General features: G+C 40.2%; 1 protein-coding gene across 1 annotated transcript in view; it reads left to right on the top strand.

Moving 5' to 3' along the window:
• Positions 1-24,181, top strand: part of XRCC5 (X-ray repair cross complementing 5) — a 98,805-nt gene that overhangs the window by 32,281 nt on the left and 42,343 nt on the right. The window contains exons 13-16 of the mRNA XM_010362320.2: positions 664-797; positions 8,573-8,766; positions 20,488-20,581; positions 22,379-22,448. Of these exons, the coding sequence (XP_010360622.1) occupies positions 664-797; positions 8,573-8,766; positions 20,488-20,581; positions 22,379-22,448 (492 nt within the window). The remainder of the gene's footprint in view (positions 1-663; positions 798-8,572; positions 8,767-20,487; positions 20,582-22,378; positions 22,449-24,181) is intronic.

Below are 24,181 nucleotides of genomic sequence, written 5' to 3'. Positions count from 1 at the left end.
TTAGGAGAGACCTAAGGAAAGAGGATGTCATATTTCTGCTCTCATGGAGCTTGAGAGTTTGAATGGAGTAGGATAAGACATGTACTCAGGTGTGATTAGTTTCATGGAGGCATTGAGAGAGGAGAGAGCTTATTCTGCCTTGGTAGATTGTGAAGGAATCAGCTCACCCTGATCCAGTGGTATCTTCCTGTTAAGGTACTGTACTCTGATAAAAGTTATATTAAAGTCCTTAAAATGCTTATGCTTCATTACCAGAGAGATTTTTTCTTTTTAATGTTTTTCTTCTTTAACTAATCACTAGTTTTTAAAATATTAGCTCAATGAATACTAAATATTTTGTTCCAATCTCCATATAGGGATTGGTTTTTATATGGCTGTATTCCTCTGAAACAAACTCTCTTGCTTTTGATCTGATACTCTGTTGTCAAAGGCTCACTGAATGGTAGAACTGGAACCTAATCAATCAATCACTCTAAATCGATCTTTTCATGGATAAGAAAACCAAGACTTGAGTTAAATGCGTGCATAGCTAGAGAATACTTTGGCAGGGCCAGGACTGTATAACCTACCAATATTGCTGTGGATAGCTCTACATAGAAAGCATTTGTTTTCATGGAGAAAAATGAAAATAATACTTTTTCTTTCTGCTTCTCTATCTTTAAGAGGCACAGTTGAATGCTGTTGATGCTTTGATTGACTCCATGAGCTTGGCAAAGAAAGATGAGAAGACAGACACCCTTGAAGACTTGTTTCCAACCACCAAAATCCCAAATCCTCGATTTCAGAGATTATTTCAGGTGAGAGAGGAAGAATGAACAAGTCTTATTTCTTTTAAATGAAAGAGAGCTCAGTGCAAATTTACAATCATTGGCCAGTCCTAAGTAAATGTCTTTATTCTCTAAAGGCCCCATTTGCTCTATTTAATGGAAGAATAACATCTTCCTCTCTTACTTCAAAAGGTAAAAGTATTCTGAGCTCTTAAAAAGAAAAATAAAGTTAAAATGTTTACTTTCTTTTCTTTTTTCTGGAAGAAGGTTACTTAAAAAAATACAGGAAGGCCGGTTGCCCGTGCTGGAATGCAGTGTTGTGATCATAGCTCACTGTCGCCTCAAACTCCTGTGCTCAAGCACTCTTCCCACCTCAGTCTCCTGAACAGCTGGGATTGCAGGCACATGCCACCATGCCCGGCTAATTTTAAAAAATTTTTGTAAAGACAAGTTCTTGGCCGTTGTGTGGTGGTTCACTCCTGTAATCCCAGCACTTTGGGAAGCTGAGGCAGGCGCATCACTTGAGGTCAGGAATTCAAGACCAGCCTGGCTAACATGGTGAAATCCTGTCTCTACCAAAAAATGCAAAAATTAGCTGGGCGTGGTAGCACACGCCTATAATCCCAGCTACTCAGGAGGTTGAGGTGGGAGAATTGCTTGAACCTGGGAGGCGGAGGTTGGTGTGAGCCGAGATCACGCCCCTGTACTCCAGCCTGGGCGACAGAGTGAGACCCTGTCTTTAAAAAAAAAAAAGGTTCCTAGGGTGGTCTTTAACTCCTGGGCTTAAGCATTCCTCCCACCTCAGCCTTCTGAGTAGATGGGACTACAGGTGTGTACCCTTGCCCCCGCCAGGTGCCTCTTTTGTATTTTTTCAGGGTTTTCTCCTGTATTGTATGTAAATAACACTTTTCTTCATTTTCTGTATCAAAATAGTAGGAGAGCTTGTGTGAACTCTAATAACATTGTTAGAGAAGAAATGTTCTAGTGCCACATTTCTCAAAAATTTCACAATTAAAGGGAGCATAGGGGTCAGATAAAGAGGTTATACTGTGAAATTAATAAAGAATAATTAAAATACAGAAAATATAAAAAATGTACTTCTGAATCTTAGGCCAAAGGATTGGAAGGCAGAGATTGGATTAAGGTAAATTGGGGAAGCTGACAAGAGAGCTGACTTATGCTGAGGAAGATGAGGGCTAGACCATGGTTAAAGGAGAAAGGAATATTCCAGTCCTGGATTCAGTTGATGGGAGCAGGACATAGGCTTCTCTGAGCCTCACAAAACTGGAAAAAAGATTATAAGCAACTTTTTTAGGCAAGCTGTTGCTCACAGAGGAGTAGAGGGCCCTCTTCTGCAGCTTGGGAGTAACAGGGCGTGTGCTGGAGAGACACAGATTCTCCCTTTTGACTCACTTCATGAAACATCTGTAACTAAAGTTCGTATTGGGGCTTGTGATTTGAGGGATCCTCTACTTGAAAGAAACTGCCTATTTTTTTGATGCTTTTAATTCTTTTAAGTAGTGAAAAAAATATTTTGTTCTAAAATTAGAAATGTGAGGCTTAACATGTGAAGACTTGACTCTGAATACTCATGCCCCTCAATTTATGATGGGGATACATGCCTGTAAACCCATCTAAATTGAGAATATAAGTTGAAAATGCATTTACTACACCTAACCTACCGATTGTTATAGCTTAGCCTCATCTACCTTAAATGTGCTCAGAACTCTTACATTAGCCTGCAGTTGGGCACAATCATCTTGCAGCCTAATGCACTGTAAAGGTTGTCTACCCTTGGGAGCTGCAGCTTGATATCACTGCCCAGCATTGCGGGTGTCCTACTGAGTTCTACTGAATGAGTATCGCTTTCACACTATTGTAAAGTAGAAAAATTGTAAGTTGAACCATCATAAACCAGGGACCATCTGTACTGCGGCATGCTAAGTGTAATGAAGTATAAATTACAGATATAAAAATCCTTTGGTGGTTTTTGGCAAGTATACTTGAAGACCTAAAGCCTTGTGCCATTTGTAGGAAAGGTAGCAGACCAGTTCAAAGCTTACCAAAATGGTTCACTATGGAGAAAAAGAGAAACTTCTATTAATACTATTTTGCACACTTATCTAGGGTAGGTTGTATTTATCTTTAATAAATGTTTCTTGGAATAACAGACAGATACAAGCCATAAATGCGGGCATTTTTATATTCCAAAGTGGCTGCAAGCACAAGTTTGATATTTATTAGTTTGTTTTGTGGGGGAGAGTTTTTAATATGGCTTATCTGTATAAAGAAGTATCTTTACTGGGACATATAAACTTAAAAAAACTTATTTATTGAGTACTAACAATGGACCACATACTAAAGATACTATAAGCTTACTTTTTTTTTTTGAGACGGAGTCTCGCTCTGTCACCCAGTCTGGAGTGCAGTGGCTTGATCTTGGCTCACTGTAAGCTCTGCCTTCCGGGTTCACACCATTCTCCTGCCTCAGCCTCTGAGTAGCTGGGATTACAGGCGCCCACCACCATGCCCGGCTAATTTTTTTTTTTTTTTTTAGTAGAGACGGGTTTTCACCATGTTAGCTGGGATGGTCTCTATCTCCTGACCTCGTGATCCGTCCACCTCGGCCTCCCAAACTGTTGGGATTACAGGTGTGAGCCACCGCACCCAAGCTTACTTCTTTTATGGACCCCTCTAGAAGAATGAGAAAAATATAGAGATAAAAAACCAGTAGTTAAAACAGTGGTTGGAAAACACCATGAGAATGAGAAGGAAAAGATTTTTGCAAGTGGGTGACTTAAGGAAGGCTTTGCTGAGGAATGAGCATTCAGACAGAGTTCTAAAAGAACAAAGGGGATGCATGTTGTAAGGAGAGCATGCCAAGCAAAATAAATGATGTGGAAAAGCTTGAAAATATGAAGAGCTAGGATGTGGATCCCTTTGGCTGCAGTATAAGTTCTGTATGGGAAAATGATGGAAAAGGTGACAGAGAAGTTAAGTTGTAGGTAGGTTGTGAGTACCTTATATGCCACATTCAGTCATTTGGATTTTACAGCAGTGGGTAATTATTAAAGAATTTTCAGTGGCCCACTTGAAGTCTTAAGAGTTAAAGCAGTGATGGAGAGAGTGGAGACGAGAATTGATTCTTAAGGCATTTAGAAGCTATAGCTAGAACTTGAGTGATTGATGGAAAATAAAGAGGAATTGAAGATAACAGGATCCTAGCTTGGGTGACTGAAAAGATGATGTCACCATTCAATATGATAAGGAATACAGAATGAGCAGGTAGAAAAGATAATTCATTTGTTTTCACAAGAGTTAAATTTGAGAAAATCTATTGGATATCCTGGTATAGTCACTCAGTGGGAAGTTAGAAACGGTTGCAGAGCCCAGAAGACAAGTCAGGTCTAAACACACAGATTTGAGAGTCCTCCTCATTGAGGCAGAAAGACAAGTGAGTCAGATCGTCTGGGAGAATACATTGGGTGAGAAGGAGAGAGAACTAAGTAGAGAACCCCAACATATGAGTGAACAATTAGACATATAAAAAAGGCTGTTACAAAACAAAACCAAATGCTCCTACCTCCATCCCCCAACAAAAATCAGCAAGGTAGAAAATTAGGAGAAATGCATCTTGGAAGGCACAGGAAGAGAAGAGTTGGAGAGGAAAGAATGCCAAGTCAGATGCACAGTGGCGAGTAGAGGTGAGCTTAGCAAAGGGTCTTTAGGAATTCGTAGTCCAGTTTGAGGACTTTGGGGACACAGAATCAGTTGAGTAGTGGTGTGCAAGCCAGGTTACAATGCCTAGATGAGAAAGACTTCCTGATGAAGGGAGAGAAAGAGAGGACACAGTAATCTGTAGGAGGTTGTAGGACCCAAGGAGGCTACTTTTTTCTTTTTGAATGAAATACCTACAGCTAAGGGTAAATGAGCTTGGAGAAGGTGAGAGAGATTAATAATCAATTTGTTATCAAGAGATTAATTCTAATTTTGGAAAGAAATGCTAAAAATATATAACGGTTAAAACCACCTTTTAAATAATTGATGCAATGTTGCTAAAATCAGTATATTAGTAACTTCTGAGCTACTGTGGTCTGTAGGTTTTTCCTCTATCTTTTTCAAATTGTAAAAATCACATCGAGTAACAGTTGTTTATTTTTTATTTTTTTTTAAATGTGTGTATTTATTTATTATTATTATTATTTTTTTTTTTTGAGATGGAGTCTCACTGTCGCCCAGGCTGGAGTGCAGTGACCAGATCTCAGCTCACTGCAAGCTCCGCCTCCTGGGTTCACGCCATTCTCCTGCCTCAGCCTCCCGAGTAGCTGGGAAGGCGCCGCCACCTCGCCTGGCTAGTTTTTTGTATTTTTTTTTTTTTTTTAGTAGAGACGGGGTTTCACCGTGTTTGCCAGGATGGTCTCGATCTCCTGACCTCGTGATCCACCTGCCTCGGCCTCCCAAAGTGCTGGAATTACAGGCTTGAGCCACCGCGCCCAGCCAATAGTTGTTTAAAAGAGAAATAAATAGGTCAAGAACTGTGATCTCAGCTTCCCAGCCACTCAGAAATGTCACTTTCTCATAATCCCTTTTTTTTAATGCATTGGGAATTTTTACCTGAATGAATTTTGTAAGTATCTTGCTTAGCTTAATTTGCCTAAAATGTGACCTTTCAGAAAATACGAGAGGGAGGTTGGTACTTAAGAACATGTCTTGTAGATCCTTTATTATTGACTTAACGGATGATGACACTGAAAAGATTGCCTGGAGTTTATGCTGAAAATCTGGAATGTTTTTCAGTAGGAAGGCTGGGTAGGATACTTGTCCATTGGTTGTTCTAGCCCTTTTCCAAGACATGTCAATTGGATATCACAGACAGAATCTTTAGGAGTTTATGAGAGGTAGTCCGCTATGTTGGGTGTTTGATTACTGCTTTACATCTTTAGGACATTCTAAGCTGTTGAGATATTTTAATGAACCAAGGGAGAGCACTATGAATAAAGGATTATGCATAATAAGAAGGTGGAGGGGGTAGATTCACAGAGTTTGGGATCGTTTGGATTTGCTTAAACAATTTTGTGATTATCTTGCTTTACATTGAATAGGCCTGATGTTATTGATGCTCAAGGGAAAGTCAAGTAATTAGGAAAGAAAGCAAGCATCAAACTTTGAGAGGAATGAATATGTACTATGGAGAAGGAAGAGCTGTGGTTGGTGGTTGAAATGGGGAGAGAGCAGGGAGAAGCGCATGGAATTTCTGGAGGAAATTGGTACTTAATTCCTACCTCAGGGTTTTTGAAACTTACGGGACATTGACTCTTGGATGATACTCACTATTAAACCTAAGCATCTTTTATTTTTTTAGAATAGAAACTTTCAGTTTACATTTTCCTCAGTGTAGGAAAGGAGTCCATGGGATAGTATAAATCATATACTTTGTGATAGGAGTAGTATTTTGAAATTACAGGAGCTCTTCAGCTCCCTGGTGGTCTGTTTGTTTTTTTTAGAATTACAAATTTATAAGTTGTTTAAAAGTGGGAATAGTTATACTTTAATTTTGGAATTAATCTTTATCGAAGGAAGGAAAACATCAATCAACGGATAGTTTCATTTCTTTGTTTTTTAATGACATCTAATGTTACTGCTTACCTTTCTATACTCCTTTTAGAGCATTACCTTTGCTGGGCAGGCCAAGGCCTGGCATACTGCCAAGGCCTGGCCCAGTAGACTCGAGGCAAGATAGGTGGTTGAATGAGGTGGCATGCTGTGCAGAACTTCACTCATATGAGCAGTGGAGAACCTGCCCTGGCCTTGATCTTGGTGCCCCTCCCCCTTGGTGTTGCTTCTTGACACCACTGTCAACAACTAGAGCCCTGGAAAAGAGCACTTTATTCCTTCAGCCCTTATCTGCCAGGTGCTTACTATATGCCAGGTAGTATTTTTGATGCTTAGAATTCATTCAGCAGTAAAGAAGAGAAGAGCCCTACTTGTAAGGAGGAGGGTTAGATAATAAACAGGTAAACTAGAAAATTGATAATTTTAGATAATGGTGGAGGCTATAAAAATATAAAATAAGGGAAGTGATGTTATGCCTAGACCTTTTATTCCCCGAAGAAGTCCACCAGAGACCAGAGTCAAAGCCAAGCGGCAAGGATCTTTAATGCAAGTTCGAACTTGGTCCCTCCGTTTTACAACATACAAGAGGGCCCTGAACAATGCGTGCGCTTGCCTTTTATAGCCTCATGTAAACAGGACTTGTAAAGTTGCAGAGGAACGAGGGAATTCTCTAGGTTACAGCATTACAATTGGTTAACATTTTAAGTCTATACATTTAGCAGTTTTTTTATTGGTTCCCGCGCTCTCACAAACGACTGTGCTCTTATCGGGGACTTTCCAGGTGGTGTCTTTCTAAAGTTGAGATATATGGTAGTCTTTGAATTGAGAGATATATGGTGGGGAGACATGTGGTGGGATGAGCCCAGTAAGTTGAGAGATATATGGAGGGATATGTTTATACTGGGCTCAGGAAGTTTGAGAGATATATGGCAAGCACTAGTAATTTAGAACAGAAAAAGAACAAGACAGGGACTTTCACAATGCTTGTCTATACAACATCTGAAATCTATAGATAACATTATCGGTTGGGTCCGGGGTCAACTTGTTAACTAGGCTCAAGGCGCCGCCCGGGCTGTCTGCCTTTAGGGTCAACTTTTAGCTAGGCTCAAGGCGCTGCCCGGGCTGTCTGCCTGTGGATTTCATTATTTCATTTGATCTCTCTCAGTGACAGAAAATGACTAGGGTGGTAGGATGGGGTGGAGGGGCTACTTCATACAGAGTGTCAGGGAAGTCCTCTCTTTGGAGATAGTATCTCAGCAAAGACCAAAATGATTTTTTTTAAAAAAAGGGATGGGGGTGGGGCTAACTCCTTCGAGGTTTAGGGAAAGACAGAGGAAGCAGGGGTAGCGTTAGGTCCAGGCCCCAAAGGTAGGATGAGCTTAGTGTATGAGCGAAGCAGGAGGAGCCCAGCCTGTTGGGATTGTGAGTGAGGAGAACAAGTGGCTGGTGATGCGATCAAGGAGGCAAGCAGGGCTGTGTCACAGGACTGTAGGGTATAGCGAGCAGTTCACTCTCATACCACCTCCAGTCAGACAGTGGAAGGAGAAGCCAGGAGACCAGTTAGAAGGTGACTGTGGTAGGCCAGGGATGAGGTGATGGGGCCCGGGCAAGAATGGTAGCAGTGGGGAAGGAGAAAGATGGATGGACTTGTGGAGAAAAGTGCAGACTCAGCACTCGGGGACAACTCAGTATTCTCATCTCGTTTGCAGACTTCTCTCTGGGACTCACTGAGCATGGGCAGCTTCCCTGTAGTAACCTGTTTCATCCACCACATGGCATTCTCTGAGATGAAGTGAGAGGGAAAGCACAGCATGATTAAGAGAGATAAAAGGATTATAACAAGAAAGTTACAATCCCAGATTATCAGGTCTTGGAATTAGGTATTTTAGGGAATCTTACATATTCCCCAAGTAGTAAAAGCAACAGCTTTGATTTGTAAGGTGAGGCTCCTTTCCAGGAGGTCCAGAGCAGAAGATACTGTTGCTAGGTTTGGACCTGTTTTTACAATTGGTTAGATATTGACCAATATCCTGCCAAGAAAGGTGGTTCTGGGTGAATCCTCTGTTGTTTTTTACGTGTGGTATGAATCACTTAGCCCTCCCACACTAAAGATGGAGGATCCTTCATCAGAAAATATTAAGAAGCCATATATGTCTCCATCTATGTTTTAAAATCCTTACCTTTTCCAACAGTGTCTGCTGCACAGAGCTTTACATCCCCGGGAGCCTCTACCCCCAATTCAGCAGCATATTTGGAACATGCTGAATCCTCCCGCTGAGGTGACATCGAAAAGTCAGATTCCTCTCTCTAAAATAAAGACCCTTTTTCCTCTGATTGAAGCCAAGAAAAAGGATCAAGTAACTGCTCAGGACATTTTCCAAGACAAGTAAGTACTCGGTATAATTGCATTTAACATTAGGGTATGTAAGATTTGTGGTCATTTTGGAGTGGCTCTGGAGGTGTCACATAGGGGTCTATGGAATTAAAAAGGTGGGAGGAAGAAGCCTTTTGCTATTTGGCCCTTACATTGAAGTACTGATTTTTTATATCTGTCTGCTGTGATCATATTATATCCTTGCTGTTCACCTTGGATTTAGAGCTACCTTCTGGGCTGATGACTTTTTGATCAATATCAGATTCTTGGTGAATTATATATAATGTATAATCAGATAAGTTTCTGAATATCTAAGTCTAAAAATACTTTAGACTTTTTAAAGTAAAGTACTGAGAATGACTGTGTTGAAGATCATAGGTTTTTTTGGTTGGGAGGAGATTAGATGTTGGGGATATCAATGAGATTTTTTGGAGGAAAGGTGGGAACGAGAGTGAAAAACTATCAGTTCTTTAGCCATTCTATTAGTGTAGCAGTGATATACTTGGTTGTGCTATTGGGGAGGTATTTGTACTTTAAGGTTTGCAAAATGCTTTTCATATACCCTGAAATCAAACTTACAACTGGCTATTAAGTTTTTTTCCTCTTCTGTTCACAATCTGTGTCAGCTTCCATTCAAAACAAAACAAAAATAAAACGAGAAATTGTTGTTGCTTATCCAGAATTATTTGAGTATGTAAAATTGATTTTTACCGGGTTTAGGTCAACCAGTTATTGGTGACTTTTTTTTTCTCAAGCCAGAATAATCTATACCTTTCTTTTGGCTGTATTTTGAGATCTGATTTTAAACCATGACTTTTTTTCCCTTTTTTGATTTTCTCTCCACAACTACCTTTATTGACAAAGCTTCTTATTTATAAATACCGCAGTGGAGAAGTTTTGACTAATTTCCGGAAATCTTCACAGGTTTCTATAAATCATTGATTTAGAAATTACTGTCTAAATTGAATAGAAAGCTTTGCACATTCTGTGACTTTCTAAAGATTAACATCCAAGCTTTGTGAGAATTGAAAAAAAAATCATGCACTTGGTTCCTCCCTGCACACCGCCTGCCCCCCGTAAGACCATCTCTCAAGGAGATTGATAGATTGTTTCTTGATAGATTTTTATGATGTGCATTCCTTACACATCCTGGAGAGGTTTTCGTTTCTGTTTAGTCTATCATCATTCTACACAAGAAGACTGTCCCTAAAAATTCACTTTCCCTCTGCTATCCTTATCTACCTTCTGGATTTGTATTTTAAAACAGTTCAATAAAAGTGTGCAGCCTTTTCTTTCTGTGACACCTTACTCTAGTCTTACTGCAATCACAGGGCTATTCTCTTTGTGTGTGTTAAAGCTCCAGTCCATGATCTTACTCTGATGCTGTGGGAAAGAAGTGGGCCATTTTCTCCTCTTCCCTTTGATTAAAATGTAAATCAGCTGGTTAAAAAAGCACACCACACAGACCCAGAAGAATGCTGTTCAGTCATTTGATCCCTGCTGTGATCACACCTTTGGCTCTGGTACCGCTAGGCACTCTTCTGGAAGCTTGGGTGTGCTGAGCTTCTTGTTCTTTGCTCCCATAGTGGTTCGCAGCATAGCTAAGTTACTCTTGCAGGGGCCTGAGAAGTGTCTTATTCACACACACTTGCTGACGCTCCTATTCTCTTCTGAGAAAGCTTAGTTTTTAAGAATCGCAGAAATGATTCATTTAGCAAATATTGAATACCACCTGTATTCAAGAAGAATGATTCAGTCCTTTCTACAAGGTTCTAAAACCCCTTAATTTTGACGATAAACCTCCAGTCAGTTCTAGAGGTAATTTTTCCAAGGAAAGAAAAAATTGCCAACAGTTTGCAATGTCTTTGTATATATTCATCATCTCTGGATCCGGGGTACATATTTCCAGTGTACCTGGAGAGGGCCTAAGATCAGGAGTGGACAAATGTCTGTTCAGGGTGTTTAATCGTCTTAAGAGCTGGGAATCATTCCAGTGTTTTCACTCGATATGATTTTGGTGAAATAATTTTACCTTTATGAGATTTTCTTCACCTAAAGAAAAATCTCAAGAGAGATTATAACAATGAAATCACAGATATTAAAGCACTTTGAGCAACTGTCATCCTCCACTTAACGACAGGGATACATTCTGTGAACCGTGTCGTTAGGCGATTTCGTTGTGCGAATGTTACAGAGTGTACTTACACGAGCCCGCATGGTGGAGTCTACTACATACCTAGGCTATGTGGTATGGCCTTTTGCCCCAAGGTACAAACCTGTGCAGTGTGTTACTATGTTGAATACTGTAGGCATTTGTAACAAAGAGGTATTTGCATATATAAACATATCTAATAATAGATGCCTAGGGATACTGAGGTGGGCAGATGACCTGAGGTCGGGTGTTCGAGACAGTCTGGCCAACATTTTTAATAGAGAATCCCCATCTCTACTAAAAATACAAAAATGAACGCATGCGCCTATAGTCCCAGCTACTTGGGAGGCTGAGGCAGGAGAATCTCCTGAACCTGGGAGGCAGAGGTTGCAGTGAGCTGAGATCACGCCACTGCACTCCAGCTTGGGCTCCAGAGCGAGACTCTGTCTTAATTTAAAAAGAGAAAAAAAAAAGAAAAGGTAATGCCTTATGCTGTGATGCCATGACAGCCCTGATGTCACAAGGCGATAGGAATTTTTCAGTTTCATTATAATCTTATGAGACCACCATGTATATGTGGCTCGTCATTGACCAAAACATCATTTTGTGGCCTATGAATGTATTTGGAGGGAAGCCAGTAGTCAAAACCTAAAGCAATAATCATATCATTATCTATAAAAACATTGAATCTTTGAGAAGATCTGATGTTTGCCTTGGACTTGTTGAATACCTAGTGTTAGAAGTGATTTCTTCATTTCAAGAGGGTAAGAACACCATTTGACACTGTAGTCCCAAAATATACTAAATATTACCCTTATCATATAAAAGCATTGCTTTCCTTAATGTTGCTGTACACCCTTGAAATGAAAATGTCATCTCTTGGACGGGGAACTTGCATGAGAATTTGGACATCTCAGGTCTAATCCTACTTGTGCAGCTGATGTGTACGTGATCTTGATTTGTGTTTATCTCTATGCAGGTAGTCTAAGGCTTTCTGCTCTTTTCAGGTCCACGAAGACTCCTCACTTACTCTCAGCAGACATCCTCACTTGGTTAATGGTTAAGATTTCAGACTCCAGAGTCGGTCAATATGAGTCAGACCCCTTGCTCCTCAGTGTGGCCTTAGGCATAGGTTACTTATCCTCTCAAAGACTTAGTTTCCTCATGGGTAGAATAGGGATAATAGGAGTATCTGTCTCATAGAGTTGTCATGGGGGTTAATTGAGCAGTGTATGCTGTTCACTGTTGTATCCTAGGACCCAGCAAAGTGCCTAGCAAATAGTAAGAACACAGTGTTTGGAGTAAATGATTTTAAAAATCCTAGTCATGTGCCTGGCATGTTAGCAGTGACAATGACAGTAGAGGCCAATAGGTGGTGTATTAGTCTCTTCTCATGCTGCTATGAAGAAATACCTAAGACTGGGTAATTTCTAAAGGAAAGAGGTTTGATTGACTCACAGTTCCACATAGCTGGGAAGGCCTCGGGAAACTTAACAATCATGGCAGGAGAAGCAAAGGTGCATCTTACATGGCAGCAGGTGAGAGCAAGTATGTATCAGCACAGGAGAAACTACCTTATGTAAAACCATCAGATCTCGTGAGAATTCACTCATTATCACAAGAATAGCATGAGGGAACCGCCCCCATAATCCAATCACTTCCCACCAGGTCTCTCCCTCAACACTTGGGGATTACAATTCAAAATGAGATTTGGGGCTGGCCTCAGTGGCTCATGCCTATAATCCCAGCACTTTGGGAGGCCGAGGCAGGTGGATTGCTTGAGGTCAGGAGTTCCAGACCAGCCTGGCTAACATGGTGAAACCCTGTCTCCACACAAAAATTAGCTGGCTGTGGTGGCACAAGCCTGTAATACAGCTACTCGGGAGGCTGAGGCACAAAAATTGCTTGAACCCAGGAGGTGGAGGTTTGCAGTGAGCTGAGATGACACCATTGCACGCCAGCCTAGGCAACAGAGTGAGACTCTGTCTTTAAAAAAAAAAAAAAAGGAAAAACTTGGGTGGGAACACAAAGCCTAACCAAAGCAGGTAGGAACTCCTCAGTTTTCTGGCCCATCTTATCTCAAAACATACATGTTTTTGCATTTACCTTCCTTCTTTCCTGTCTCAGTGAAATAGGGTATTTATTTCATCCTGCCTAAGGTGAATTCCTTTACCTGTGCCCTGGATCCTTTCTTTTCTTTTTTTTTTTTTTAATTTTAGTTTTTGAGACAGGGTCTCTCTCTGTCACCCAGGCTGGAGTGCAGTGGTGTGATCACAGCTCACTGCAACCTTGACCTCCTGGGCTCAAGTGATCTCCCAACTTGCGGATCCTCAGTACCCTCCTGAGTAGCTCACGCCGGCTAATTGTTTTCTATTTTGTCAAGATAGAGTCTTACTTTGTTTCCTAGGATGGGTTCCTTTTTCTGCCTCATCTGGTACTTTAATCCACTAATAATTTCTTTCCTCTTTCTGTATTTTTAGCTTCTCCCTGTCTACCACCAGCTCCTTTCTTCTCTCATATTAAATTTCTTTCATTTAACACAAAATAAAATAATCCCCTAGCTGCTTCCCTCTAATTACTACCTGTTACTAATTATTAATCTAATTATTATCTTTCCTTCCAGAAGCCAGGCTCTTAGAAGAATAGTCTACTCTGCAACCTTTCCCAGCTCTCATTCTCACCAGCCTCGGCCCCCACCACATCCTTGAAGCTCATCTTCCAAAAGACACTAACTGCTAAATTTACTTCGGCTTTGTGGTCCTTTGCTTTCTTGACCTCTTTGTAGCACTTGACACTGTCAATTATTCCTTCTCTCTTAAAACTCATATATCTGACTTAACTTCAGCTTCTCCAGATTTTTTTCAGTCTTTGGCAACTCCCTCTCAGATTCCTGTGGGGGCTGCTTTTGTGTGTTTTTGTGTTGATATTCTGTAGGATTTGTCCTCAGAAGCAGCAAACATTTATTGAACCTTATGCTGAAGATAATGGGAGGCCATTAAGGCAAGCGTTTTTAATCAGGGTTCCAAAGATGACATCAAGAAATCTGTGAACTACCTGAAATTATATTCAGACTTCAAAACTTAAGTGCTTTACATGATGCTAAATGCTTTACACACATTATCTGTTTGGACCCACTTTGCCATCCTAGTGAAATAGATTCTTTTATTGACCCCCAACTTAAAGTTCAGGATTAGAGCGCAGGATTAGAGAAGATGAGAAGCTTGCCCAAGATTGTAGTTGGTAGGTGTTGGAGTAAGGATTTAAGTGTAGGCATTCTGACCCCAGAGCTTGTACTTCAAACTGTAATGCCATTTTGCCTTAGCAGTGCATATCCCAAGACCTCTTTTTTATTTCAGAGCCTCAAAACTACTAAATATCTGTCTTCAGTTCAGATTTCTATCCCATCCACTAAATAGCTTAGGTGCCTGTAGGCCCCTCAAGTTCAGTATGCCAGAAATGGCTTTGTTATCTGCTTTCTTCTTCCTGCTCCTTTCCAACCCCTCTTCATGCCATTATTCTCTTATTTCAGTGAATGACACCCAATTTCTTGGGAGTCTTCCTTTTCTTTTACATTCTATATGTAATTGGTTTACCAAGTTGTAGTACATTTACCTCAGATCTAACCCTTTCACTTAAGGTTAGTCTGGTGGCTAATGGCGTTGGTTTTGGGGTCGAATTTGGAGCTAAACTCAAGCGTTTCCCCTTAAAAGCAGTTGAAATTGGCAAGTTACTCAGTGTCAAGTGGCAATAACAAATGCCTGCCTTCCCGGAGGTTGGATAGGGGAATGGATGAGTACAGGATTAGTTCTTTCCCCTTACTGTGTGCTTTAAACAAGGGATCAGACTTTCTTGAGGCTTGGTTTGCTCATCTGTGAAAGGATGCTGATCATCACTAACTCGTAGGGTTGTTGCAGTTTAACTGAGGTAATTTAAATGTGTTTAACATAGTGACTACCACATGGTAAGCATTAAAAAGAAATGTAAGCTCTTAATAGCATCGCCCACTGCCACTGCGCCACTGCTTTTATGTAGGCCTTCTCATTTTAGCCTGCCTCACTGAGATAACTCTTCACTGATTTCCCTAATTTGTCTTACCCTTTCCAATCCATGCTGTTACCTGAGTGAGTTTAAAAAACAAATCTGATCCCATCACTCTCTTGCTTAAAATTATTATTATATATGTATTTTTTTGAGACAGAGTCTCGCTCTGTTGCCCAGGCTGCAGTGCAGTGGCACCATCTCAGCTCACTGCAAGCTCCGCCTCCTGGGTTCACGCCATTCTCCTGCCTCAGCCTCCCAAGTAGCTGAGACTACACGCGCCCGCCACCACGCCTGGCTAATTTTTTGTATTTTTAGTAGAGACGGGGTTTCACCATGTTAGCCAGGATGGTCTCAATCTCCTGACCTCGTGATCCAGCCACCTTGGCCTCCCAAAGTGCTGGGATTACAGGCGTGAGCCACCATGCCCAGCCTAAAATTCTTAAAAGTAATGATTCTTAATCATATGTGAGAGACAGAGAGTGCAGTGGACTCACTTGATACAAAATCTATGAACCCTCTTCCCAGAAAAATGCTTTAACATACTAAGTTTTGAAGTTTGGTTATAATTTCTGGTAGTTCAGAGATTCCTTGATGTCATCTTTGGACCCCCAATTAAAACACCCTTGCTTTAAAGGCCTCCCATTATCCTCAGCATAAGGTCAAACTTTTTTACACAAATGAGAGAATCCAGATAAGCAGAAAGAAAAGAGGCATCTATTCATAATCCAATTATCTAGAGAAAACCGTTTTCTTTTTGTAAAGCAAGTAAAAATGAACTTATTTAAAGAAACCATTTATTATTTCACAACACATCAATAACCAAGTAGGAAAATATATATATATATTATATATATAATATATATAAAAGCCTGGGCAACACAGTAAGACCCCACCTCTACAAAAAATATAAAAATTAGCTGGGCATGATGGCACACACCTGTACTCCCAGATACTCTGGAGGCTGAGGCAGGAGGATCATTTGAGCCCAGGGTTCAAGGTTGCAGTGAGCCATGATTACACCTTTGAATAGCCACTGCACTCCAGCTTGGGCAACATAGTGAGACTCCCATCTCAAAAAAAAACAAAAGACAAGGAACTAATAATTAGGATATTCAAGGACCTCTTGGAAAATCAAAAAATAATTTTTCCATGGAAAAATAGGCAAAGATTATAAATAAGCAAATCACAGGAGCAGAAACTCAACTGGCTTACAAGTGTATGAAGAGATCTTCAGTCTCAATTAGTAATCAGAGAACTGTAAATCAAAGCAAAACAAACAAACATTGGCAAATATTTTTAAACATTAGATGAGACCAGTTGTTGGTGAGAATATGGGAGAAACAGGAACTTCTGTGTACTGCTAAGGGGGAATGTAAACTGAGTAGGACATTAGAAGCTACCAGTGAACTTGTCACTAGGGAAAATGGTCTGTAAACATGGTGGATCCACATCATGGATTATGCTGCAAGTAACAACCACATCGACAGATCTCTAAGGTCACCACTGAGGAAAATTAAGAAAAAGAATGAGATCTATAATAGCACAAAATCATCTTGTAATTAGAAGGCACATACACAAAGCAGTACTGTGTAACTTATAAAGATATGTACATATCTAAGATACGTCTGGTATATCGGTGGGTACAAGAGTGTAAGTGGGGTGCAGAGGGAGTGGGAAAATCACTATGAAGGGGAAAGATAGTATAATACAATGAGAAGGGCCTTGCATAGCCCATATTTGATAATGGGCTAAGAAGTGATAAGAAATTTTGAGTGACTGAATTCCCTACACCTGAGGTCCCTCTTTAAAAAGCTCACCCTTATAGATGAAGAAGCCAAGACTCTTATAGATGAAGAAGCCAAGTTACAATGAAATAAAGTAAACTACCAATGACAAAGTGCTCAGTCAACCTTCTGCCTTCTGTTTATAACACTAACCTGCCCTAGTTATATCTAAAGAAAAATTTACTTTCATACAGATTTCACAGCTTCTCAACATCCAAATACCTGGGAAGATAACAACATTTGTATATCCTTCCATGTGAGTCCTTGTGATTCATTCAGGCCGTAGGTTAAGTTTCCTTTTAGTTATTCCAAGGAGAATCAGCATGACCAAGCAAAGCAGGTTCCAAAGGCAGGAAGCAGAAGTAATATGCTATGGAGGTACCTTTCTGAAACAGTCTCTTCTGCTGTTGTGGGGTCTTCGGGCAACCCTTCAATTTAAGTGCTTGGTAACAAGGCTGCCGAAATAGGCTGACCTTGTAGCTTTTGTAGTCTCTCATACAGCACCGGTCAGATCTACGTAAGCCTCATCAATGCTGGTGCATTCAATCACAGCAAAACGAGACTTCTTCCATCACTTCAACACTGCCTTCCCGGTACTTGGTGAGGTTAGCTTTCCCATGGTACTCACGAACTTGTGCCAGTAGAAGGCCTGGACGTAACTTCTTTGCATCATCTGCCTACGTATAGTGACCCCAAATGCACGAGCTTCATAACTCACTGCAATTATTCTACCACCCTTCCATGATTTGTACTGTACAACTGCACAAGGTTTATTCCTCAAATGAAGATTTTGCCGCTGCTCCATTTGAACAAAAAAACAGTCCATGTCCATGAGAGCAACCACACGATCCTGTCCAGTAGCTATTTTTCAAGGTAACAGACACCTGGCCAGACTGCCAGCAGTGGGTGCTGCAAATGCTGGGCTCGGTGCCCACTGGAAGGAAGATGGAAGAAGGGCATTTGAATATCTTTTTGCCTTTCTGGGAACGGCCAGAGAGTTTCGAGAGAGATTTATTCCCCGTGATGACGGAGGAACAGAAAAGGGGTCGTGAAGGATCCTGCCCAGGCGACCGTCCCCACAGTTCAGCAGGGATCAGCTGAGAGCGTTGTGTCCAGCAACAAAGCCACCAGACTGAGGACAGACAGCACACACACTACGTAGAGAAAACCGTTTTCTTTCCTCACGTTTTTTAATGCTCCTAATTAATGTATTTTCTAGCTCCATCTCTCACTACTTCCCAGCTTGCACCTTATGCTTTAGCCCAATACAACTATTTTCTGTCCTCTGAAAGAGATAGGCTGCCTATCACAGTATTTTGTTAATTGTCTGTATGTATACTTAAATTTTTATTTGGCTGAAGTTGTTGATAGTATATTAATTTTTGTATATTGAGAGTTTAGAGTCTAGCTTAGTGACTGATACATAGTACATATTCAGTAAATATTAGCCTAAATAAGTGAGTTGCAAAATTTATACATGTTTGTGAAATAAAATAAGAAAGAAAAAAGAACAAATTACCCATGGTCTCATCATCCAAATGCACCAACTGCTGACACTTATATGTCTACTGTGATCTTGTGTGTATAAATTTCTACTTTTTAGAGCTTAGTTCCTTCATAGATAATTTAGGGAAGAGAGTCATTACCTTTTCCCACTTCACATAGACATTATTAATTTAGTATATGCAAAATTCCTAATAATGCTTTTAAATGATTTGGCCTGGAGAATATTAACCATACTAAATTTTACTATGTTCTACATATGACTGGGGTTACTTTTACTTGCCTGGTATGGGAAAATTGTATGTATGTCTGTTTACACTTACTTCCCTAGAACCTCATTTTGGAGGGTTGAAGAAATTCTTCATATGATTCAACTTCATATACCCACATAACTTAGCTTTTTATGTGTAATCCTTCTTAATACTACTATGTAAGCTAATCTGTATTTTTGGAACAGAATAGTTGATATACTGATGGTACTTTTCATCATAGTGCTTTCCTAAGGAGCAGACTAAAGCTCAGAGAGGTCAGTAGCTTACTAGACTCTAAACTCTAGATAGATAAAAATTAGTACACAGTGAACGCCATCAAGAAGGTGTAAGATTCCAGTGCTAGTCAGTGGCAAAATTGAGACTAGAATCCAGGTCTTTTGACTCCAACTCTTCAGTAGTTTAATGTTGTTGACTTGTCTCTTGGGAAGAACTGGCAAAGGTTAATTGAAATGACTGCCTCTGACCTTTTTTTAAAAAAATATACTCAACTTCTAATGGAATGTCATCCTATCTTGGATTTCTACTTTTTTTCTTTCATTTTTTCCATGAAGGCTTTGTTTATTTTTTATTCTATTTGCAAGAAAAGAGTTCTGGGTGACTTATCCCTTGTAATGTTTCCTGGTTCCCACCCTTCTGTCTTTTACTTAGCTCTTGCCTACTTCTCAAAGGGAAAATGTTGAGTGGTGAATGGGAAAGATGCCAGATAGTGAAAGTTTTAATTCATGGATGTATGGCTGTGATGATTACTTTAGTTCTTTTACCTACCTCTAAGAGGAGATTCATTATTGAAATTGAGGAAGCCCATGTATGTTTTATTTATTCTTTGCTTCATTTTATGTTTAAAATTTATTTTTGCTTCATTTTTAAAATGACTTCATTTTCAAGCCTCATTGTCTGAAGGTTGGGGCTTTGAGCAAAAAAACACATTTAGAATACTAGTCTTGAAAATTGCTGAGAAATTTTAACTGTTCTCATAATAAAATGAGAAGTAAATGAAATAATGCATACAATAATTAGCTTAATTTAGCTATTTCACAAATGCTTATTTTAAAACATTTTGTATGTGATAAATATATGCAATTTTTATTTGTTAAAATAAATGAATTTTTAAAATTTCTAGATCTTGATTACTAATTTCTCTTATCATCTAGCCATTTCTGATGGCTGCTTTTGTCCCAGATTGCATCTTCATTTCTTTATGTTCAGCAGCTTAAGGGAGATTACAGGCAGAGTCTTTGGATTTGATTTTCTTCTCTTGCAATTAACTTGACCTCCTCTTGACTTTAAGACAGGCTGTTAAAGCCAGTATGTTACTTGAGGCAAGATGTTTGATACACTTTTCCTTAGCACACAGATGCTATTGGACTGTTAGCATGTTGCACAAAACAGAATTAGGTTTATAAAAGAAGAAATTGAAAGTTTTTGGGGAAGTTTTTTTTTATAGTTTATGACTTCTTTAAGAGGGAAAGCTCTTGCAGAGTTAATTAAGGATTGTCTAGTAAGTTTTGACTGTTGTAAACAGAAGCTTATAAAGCTCTAACATACATGATGGAGAAAATGGGTTGTTAGACACAAAGGTCTTCTGTGTACATGGAAAGCTAATAGCTGTCAATTCTGAGACAGGAACTAGAAAATAATATCTGAAGAGTAAATGGTTTTCTTACTTAAATGTTAAATTTCCTTTATCTGTGCTTGCAGTTTCATCTTTTGCAAGGACCTTGTGATGTGATTGCTTAATTCTGATTCTCATACTGCTGTGAAACAAGGCCAGGGCTGCCTCAAGTTAGGCCCTTAGGAGCCCGGTGACTGGGAAAGGGAGGCAGCTTTCGTTTGTAAGAGGACTACATGTAGCTATTGTGTTTCTTTTCTTCTTTTTTATTTATTTATTTATTTATTTGGTGCTTGGAAAATAAGTTTCACAATAGCAATCTGGTTTTGTATTGTTTGTTCTGTTTTAAGAGAATTTTTTTTTCTTTTCTAGCCATGAAGATGGACCTACCGCTAAAAAATTAAAGACTGAGCAAGGGGGAGCCCACTTCAGCGTCTCCAGTCTGGCTGAAGGCAGTGTCACCTCTGTAAGCAAAGCTTTTCAAGTGTGCTTCCCCCTTTGCAGGAAGGTTGGGGCTTGAGGAAGAGTGCATCAATTTTTGTTAGTCTGTTCTTATCACTTTCAAATAAGATCATGATCACTTTCTCTGGTCCTTGCTCTGTAGAAGCCATAAAGACCCATTCCATACTTCTTCAAGTAATTATTATGAATTGCCTACAGAATTATCTATATGACATAAGGTATATAGAGCTCTTTATAATCTATAGAACATGGAACATCTCAGTGTTGAGATTTTGCTGTTGGCATTATTTTGCAGCTTTTCAGCTAGTCAAAATGATAGGATAAGTGGGGATTAGTGGTATGAGCCTTAATCTTCAAGTATGTACAATTTAAGTTAGTGTAACTTTCCTATTTTCTAACATGCAACTTTAGAATAGGATTCACAAGTTTAGGATTTCCCCAAGAAAGTATCCTTTGATACATGAGATTTTTATTTAATGAGAAATTTTTTGGAACTTGAAAATACTACCTTATTTTATTTACTTATTTATTTTTATATCTTGCTCAGCCAGGAGGAAGAATATTTTATTTAATTTTAGAAATAGATTGTCACTGTTACCCAAGCTGGAGTACAGTAGTGTGATTTTAGCTCACTGCAGCCTTGAACTCCTGGGCTCAAGTGATCCTCCTGCCTCAGCCTCTTGTGTAGCTAGGACTAAGGGCACATGCCATCACACCCAGCTATTTTTCATAGAGGTGGGTCTCAGTATGTTACTCTTGGGCTCAAGCAATCCGCCCGCTTCAGCCTCCCGAAGCACTGGGATTATAGGCATGAGTCACCGCACCCAGCCAAATAGTGCCTTCTTTTAAGCAGTATTAGTGTGAATCAACAGATCTTAAAAATTGGCCAATAACTTTTTAACAAAATATACTAGGAAGGATAGTCAGGGAATAAAGGGCATGCCTTTATTCTCACCTCAAACAGAAACTCAGAAAAATTGAAAGTGTGAAAAATAATTTAGATTTCATTTAGATGTTTTGTATATAATAGTAAAGGAAAATGTCATGATCTTGTTCTGAGAGCTTTTCTGCTTCCTATACCCTAGCAAACTGGAAGCTTTAGTATATTTTGGAACCCCATTGTTTTCTTTCTTATGAGCTGAGTGGTTCTTCGGCCCTGTGAGGGATTGGGGCCAGCAGATGAAAAACAGGTATAATCAGAAAGTTCCATATAATATGGCAGGGTTTCGTCTTTCAAACTTCCTCACGCAGCACTGCAGTACATCTTTGTACATAATCTGCTTTTACTTTCTGAGGACGTGTTCAACCTGGATATGCTTGTATATTCTACCAAAACTTCGGTGCCAAAGGGTCAGCAGCAGTCCCACTAATGGGCACTTCAGTGAATCAGGCATTAAGCTGTATTTCTCATGTTATCTTAGTGGGGCAAGTATATTCGAAACCGACCCCACACTACAGAATCCTCCACTTTCTAATTGGTTGGGTGACAGGATATACAGGCAGTCTGTGCTACACAAAGCCTTCCAGCTGGGCTGGCTGGTGGCTTGAGCTGTAATATTTTTCCGACCCCTCTGGAAAGAAATCAGCTTGCATAAAGCAAGGTGAGTGAAAGCACAGAGGGCAGCTGTTGGACCACTGAAATCTGCCGGCCGTGGAAATGAAAATGAATAGAAAAAGCCTTCTCTTTGTCTTTGGTTTTGTTTTATAAGAGCACACTTACTACATTAAGCCATCCTGTATTGCCTGGGGTACTGCTAAAAAGAAATAACCTGTAGGTTTATCATCTGTTGGTATATTCTAGGTTGGAAGTGTGAATCCTGCTGAAAACTTCCGTGTTCTAGTGAAACAGAAGAAGGCCAGCTTTGAGGAAGGTGAGTGGTTGGCTTTGCCTTTAGGAGAAGCTGTTTAGTTAAACCAACTGATTTAAAGTCTAGATTAAGAACTGTAGCCTTTTGTTGTAACACTTTAGCATTTTTCTTTACTGGCGGATCTTTGTGATTGTCCCTTGTTAGGGAGCTCACTGAGGCAACATTATGAGCACGTGAAAGTGAACTCAGCACAGATTTTCCCAAAAAGGAACTAACTTGTAGGTCTCTGTACTAAAAAACTTTGGGCTAACACCTTGGCGCTTATAGCTCCGCATCATTGAAGTTTTTTAGGATTTTGTGGTGAGCTATAAATAAAACACTTATCTCACATCTTCCTATTTTATTTTCTTTCTTTTTTTTCTTTTTCTTTTTTTTTTTGAGACAGAGTTTCTCTCTTGTTGCCCAGGCTGGAGTGCGATGGCGCAATCTCAGCACACTGCAACCTCCGCCTCCCGGGTTCAAGCAATTCTCTTACCTCAGCCTCCCGAGTAGCTGGGATTACAGGCGTGTGCCACCATGCCCGGCTAATTTTGTTTAGACGGGGTTTCTTCATGTTGGTCAGGCTGGTATTGAACTCCCAACCTCAGGTGATCTGTCTGCCTCATCCTCCCAAAGTGCTGGGATAAAAGGCGTGAACCACCGTGCCCAACCACATCTTCCTATATTTGGAGACACATAATTCTTGTTCCAGTGCTGAGAGTTTGTGGCCCTTTTATAATAGACCCAGAAAGACCTTGATGCTGCCCCTAAGTTTAATCCTTCTCAAAATGACTACATGGTCACTTTTCCTTATCAGATAGTACCTAGAATCTCATTTAGGCTGTGGCTAACATAAAAATAGCTTTCAGAGATGCACAGAGGGCCTGGGACTAACATTCATTCACTTGATTGCATTCAAGTTTCTGTTCATTTACCCTTTAAATGATGGCAACTGGCAGTTGTTAATCCTGCAGCTTTATGTATAAACTATTATATTCATTATTGCTGGTCCAAATCTGGCCTGCGAGCTGACTTCTATGTATGTGAGTGTTTATGTTTGTTCATGTGTGTATAGAACTTTCTCTTCCAACATCCTGCCAGGGGCAGGGGAATGACTTTTTTTTTAGTGACAGGGTCTCGCTCTGTCACCCAGGCTGGAGTGCAGTGGCAGGATCATAGCTCACTGTAATGTTGGACCTCTGGGCTCAAGTGATCCTTCCTCCTCACCTCCTGAGTAGCCAGGACTAAAGGCGCATGTCACCATGCCTGGCTAATTTTTAAATTTTTTGTAGAGATGGGGTCTCACTATGTTGCCCAGGCTGGTTTAGAACTCCTAGCCTCAAGTGATCCTCCCACCTCAGCCTCCCAAAGCTCTGAGATTACATGTGTAAGTCACCATGCCTGGCCAAAAATTACTTCTTTTTCTTTTTCTTTTTTTGGGGGAGACAGAGTCTTGTTCTGTTGCCCAGACTGGAGTGTAGTGGTGAGATCTCAGCTCACTGCAACCTTCACCCTGAGTTCAAGCAATTCTCATGCCTCAGCCTCCCGAGTAGCTGGAACTACAGGTGCATACCACTATGCCTGGCTAATTTTTGTATTTTTATTGTTTTTGTAATTTTTGTATTTTTAGCAGAGATGGGGTTTCGTTATGTTGGCCAGGCTGGTCGCAAACTCTTGACCTCAACTGATCCGCCCACCTTGGCCTCCCAAAGTGCTGGAATTACAGGCGTGAGCCACCGTGCCCGGCCCAAAAATGA

Source organism: Rhinopithecus roxellana, chromosome 14 (assembly GCF_007565055.1).
Source record: "Rhinopithecus roxellana isolate Shanxi Qingling chromosome 14, ASM756505v1, whole genome shotgun sequence".
Lineage (NCBI taxonomy): Eukaryota > Metazoa > Chordata > Mammalia > Primates > Cercopithecidae > Rhinopithecus > Rhinopithecus roxellana.
The sequence above is the reverse complement of the archived record's forward strand: the minus strand, read 5'-3'. Positions and strand labels throughout refer to the sequence as shown.